The 3,561-nt window shown below is 39.7% G+C and overlaps 1 protein-coding gene across 1 annotated transcript in view; it reads left to right on the top strand.

Annotated features, from left to right (window-relative positions):
• LOC133663221 (frizzled-7-like) overlaps window positions 1–1,684 on the top strand; it is a 3,817-nt gene extending 2,133 nt beyond the window's left edge. The window contains exon 1 of the mRNA XM_062067531.1: window positions 1–1,684. This exon is cut by the window's left edge and continues 2,133 nt beyond it. Within this exon, the coding sequence (XP_061923515.1) occupies window positions 1–92 (92 nt within the window). The 3' untranslated portion in view covers window positions 93–1,684.
• Window positions 1,685–3,561: the final 1,877 nt, after the last annotated feature.

The raw sequence follows: 3,561 nt of genomic DNA, 5'->3' as shown, positions 1-3,561 counted from the left end.
GCTTCTGGGTCTGGTCCGGCAAGACCCTGCAGTCGTGGAGGAGGTTCTACAAGCGCCTTAGCAACGGTAACCACGGGGAAACGACAGTGTGAAGTGGAACAAGGTACAGAATTACAATAACCATAAAGAGAAAATGAGGTCGAATAGCTTTCATTTTTATACTATTTTGGACATATTTTTTTCTATTTGTGACAACTAGTCCACAGGCTCACAGACACAACTCTCACCCTCTATATTCAATACGGAATGGAACAATCTGCATATTTTTTTTTTCTCTCACACAAACCTCAGAACTGTTTCTTGTATGTAATTTTGGGGGTCTCTGCTCCATGGACTGTCACAAACACCGGACTTGAAGTTTCTTTATTATTCACTCGTCACATCCTTTATGTTAGCTTACATGTTGAATGTACTTGGTGTGTCCACTCTCCCAGTGGCCTACATAGCATGACAGAAAAATAAGACTGACGGGCCTTAGAAAATCTCCTGACTGTGAATGCATTCTTCGGGCTTACCTGGCTCTGCCATTGCACGTTATAAGTTACTCTACCCAGTAATGGAAGACTGAACTGCTAATAAGTGAGATTAATGCAGTGGCCGGTGCCAAAGGGCGGCCCACAACTCTTCTAGAAATCTCTTTAAACATATTTCCCCCTCCGTTGAATGTTCACTCCGAAGGTGAATGAAGTTACTGTTTGTGTTGGTTTGCACAAAAAGGTTTTTAAAAAGTGTTAAGAAAGCGACTGTTACACTACAAAGCGAGCGACTAAAATCCTGGTGGGTTTCTCGTGTCACCCGACTTGAGGGTCTGAAACTGTTACATCCCATCAACCGTTTTGAGCTGTCTAAACCAGTTTGAGTCTCAATTGGCTTCTGAAGTTTTTGTGTTACGTTTCATCATGAACTCATCGGTACCAATGGGCGGATTTTAGAGACCACACACACACACACGGCTCATTCTCTGTGTGTGGTCTCTAAACCGGACCCCACATCAGAAAGACTGTAATAGGTTTCTTCTGTGGGAGTGGATTCTGAATGTTATTCTTGCTTAGATAAAGACGATTGTTCACACTTAAGCCTGCCATTCTTTGTTTTTATTACATTTAGATGTGTGAAATGGATTTGACTAAATCCGCCAGGGGATGAATTATGATTTTTTTTTTGGTTTTTTTTTAAAGTTGCTTCACACCCAGACTGAGATTTGACGTTGATTTTTAAGTATCGCAAACTTTTAGAACCGTACAGAAGCCATGTTTCTGTCCTGGTGCCTGATGTCCTAAGTCAGTGGTTCTCAAACTGTGTACCACCGTAACGACCAACATTAAAAAACACAGTCCGTAGCAGGCCGAAAACCATCCATCCATCCATTTTCTACCGCTTGTCCCTTACATGGGTCACGAGGGTGGGGGGCTGGAGCCTATCTCAGCTGCCTTTCGGGCGGTAGGCGGGGTACACCCTGGACAAGTCGCCACCTCATCAAACAAGGTCACACTGTGTTTGAATATTTAATTGGGTATACCTAGGGCTGCAACTAACAACTAATTTGATAATCGATTAATCTGTCGATTATTACTTCGATTAATCGATTAATAATCGGATAAAAGAGACAAACTACATTTCTATCCTTTCCAGTATTTTATTGGGGGGGAAAACAGCATACTAGCACCATACTAGGGCTGCAACAACTAATCGATTATAAAAATAGTTAGCAATTAATTTAGTCATCGATTCGTTGGATCTATGCTATGCGCATGCGCAGAGTCAATTTAAAAAAAATTTTTTATAAAATTTTTACAAAAAAATTTGGAACATTTTTTTTAATAAACCTTTATTTATAAACTGCAACATGTACAAACAGCTGAGAAACAATAATCAAAATAAGTATGGTGCCAGTATGCTGTTTTTTTTCAATAAAATACTGGAAAGGATAGAAATGTAGTTTGTCTCTTTTATCCGATTATTAATCGAAGCAATAATCGACAGATTAATCGATTATCAAATTAATCGTTAGTTGCAGCCCTACACCATACTTATTTTGATGATTGTTTCTCAGCTGTTTGTAAATGTTGCAGTTTATAAATAAAGGTTTATAAAAAAAATTAATTAAAAAAAGTAGCCTCTGCGCATGCGCATAGCATAGATCCAACGAATCGATGACTAAATTAATCGGCAACTATTTTTATAATCGATTTAATCGATTAGTTGCTGCAGCCCTTGGTATACCGCCGTTTGAGAATCACCGTCCTAAGTATCGGGCGGGGGGGAAGCACAGACAAGGTCAAAGGTCACAAGGGTTTGAGTGTTTGCGAGTTGCGGCGTAGACACGGCAGTCAGGCAGTCGTCACTAGTGCGTGCGTGCGTGCGTGCGTGTGTGTGTGTGTTCAAGCGTTTATATTTGCATGACCTGGAATTGTTTACAAGCTGACAATGTAATACTATCGGACATGTTTGTAAGAACTGTCAACCAAGTGTCTTATGAAACATCTTTGTGTTTTCTACAGGAGAGTACCGCTCAGTCATGTAATCCCAGTGCCGAGAAGACATTCTTGCACATTGCATTTAATGGTGCGACAGGAAAAAAACAACTTGATTTCATAATCGCTCATACCAGCCGACTTAAAATAAGTGGGTGAAAAAAACCAGTCGCCGGTGCATCAGCGGTGCACATTTTTCTACTTGTAAATAACGAAAAAGAGCCTTTTTCAGAAATGTGGGGTTATTTTTTTTTCCATCTCAAAAAAGCTATATTCTGGATACACTACACGATGTTAGTAAGCATACTGTATATACTCATTTTCATAGTCATATCTTAGCAGTGTCCCCATGTGAATGTTTGGCAGGGTGAAAGGAGTAAATGATGCAAGACTCGCCGGTCTTGTTTTTGTATCAACATCATTTCAGATTTATGCATGTCTGTGTGTGCGAGTGCGTGCGGATAGGAACATTATGCAAGTAATCCAACTTCTTATAGGCATATTGTATTTATGGGGATGCTCATTTGTCTCATTTTTTTGTTTGTTTTTTACTTGTTTTTCAAAACGCCTGTTGTGTCTGTACAGTCTGAATAAAAGTGATACGGTTTGTAAAGGGTTGTGGTTTTTTTTTTTGTATTGGAATTTGATGCGATACTCCCAGCAGGTACAAGACATTGATATAACGTTGATTGTACATCAGACCTGGGCAATGGTGTTTTCAAATGACTAGAGATGTCCAATAATGTCTTTTTTGCCGATATATTGTCCAACTCTTAATTACCGATTCCGATCAACCGATACCGATATATACAGTCGTGGAATTAACACATTATTATGCCTAATTTTGTTGTGATGCCCCGCTGGATGCATTAAACCAGTGTTTTTCAACCATGCCGCGAGATACAGTCTGGTGTGCCGTGGTAGATTATGTAATTTCATCTATTTGGGGTAAAAATATTTTTTGCAAACAACTAATAATAATCTACAAATAATGTGCCGTTGTTGAGTGTCGGTGCTGTCTAGAGCTCGGCAGCGTAACAATGTTATACTCTTCCATATCAGTAAGTGGCAGCCGGTAGCTAATTGC

Source organism: Entelurus aequoreus, linkage group LG13 (genome assembly GCF_033978785.1).
Source record: "Entelurus aequoreus isolate RoL-2023_Sb linkage group LG13, RoL_Eaeq_v1.1, whole genome shotgun sequence".
NCBI lineage: Eukaryota > Metazoa > Chordata > Actinopteri > Syngnathiformes > Syngnathidae > Entelurus > Entelurus aequoreus.
Note: the sequence above shows the minus strand (reverse complement) of the source record. Positions and strands in the feature narration are given on the sequence as shown.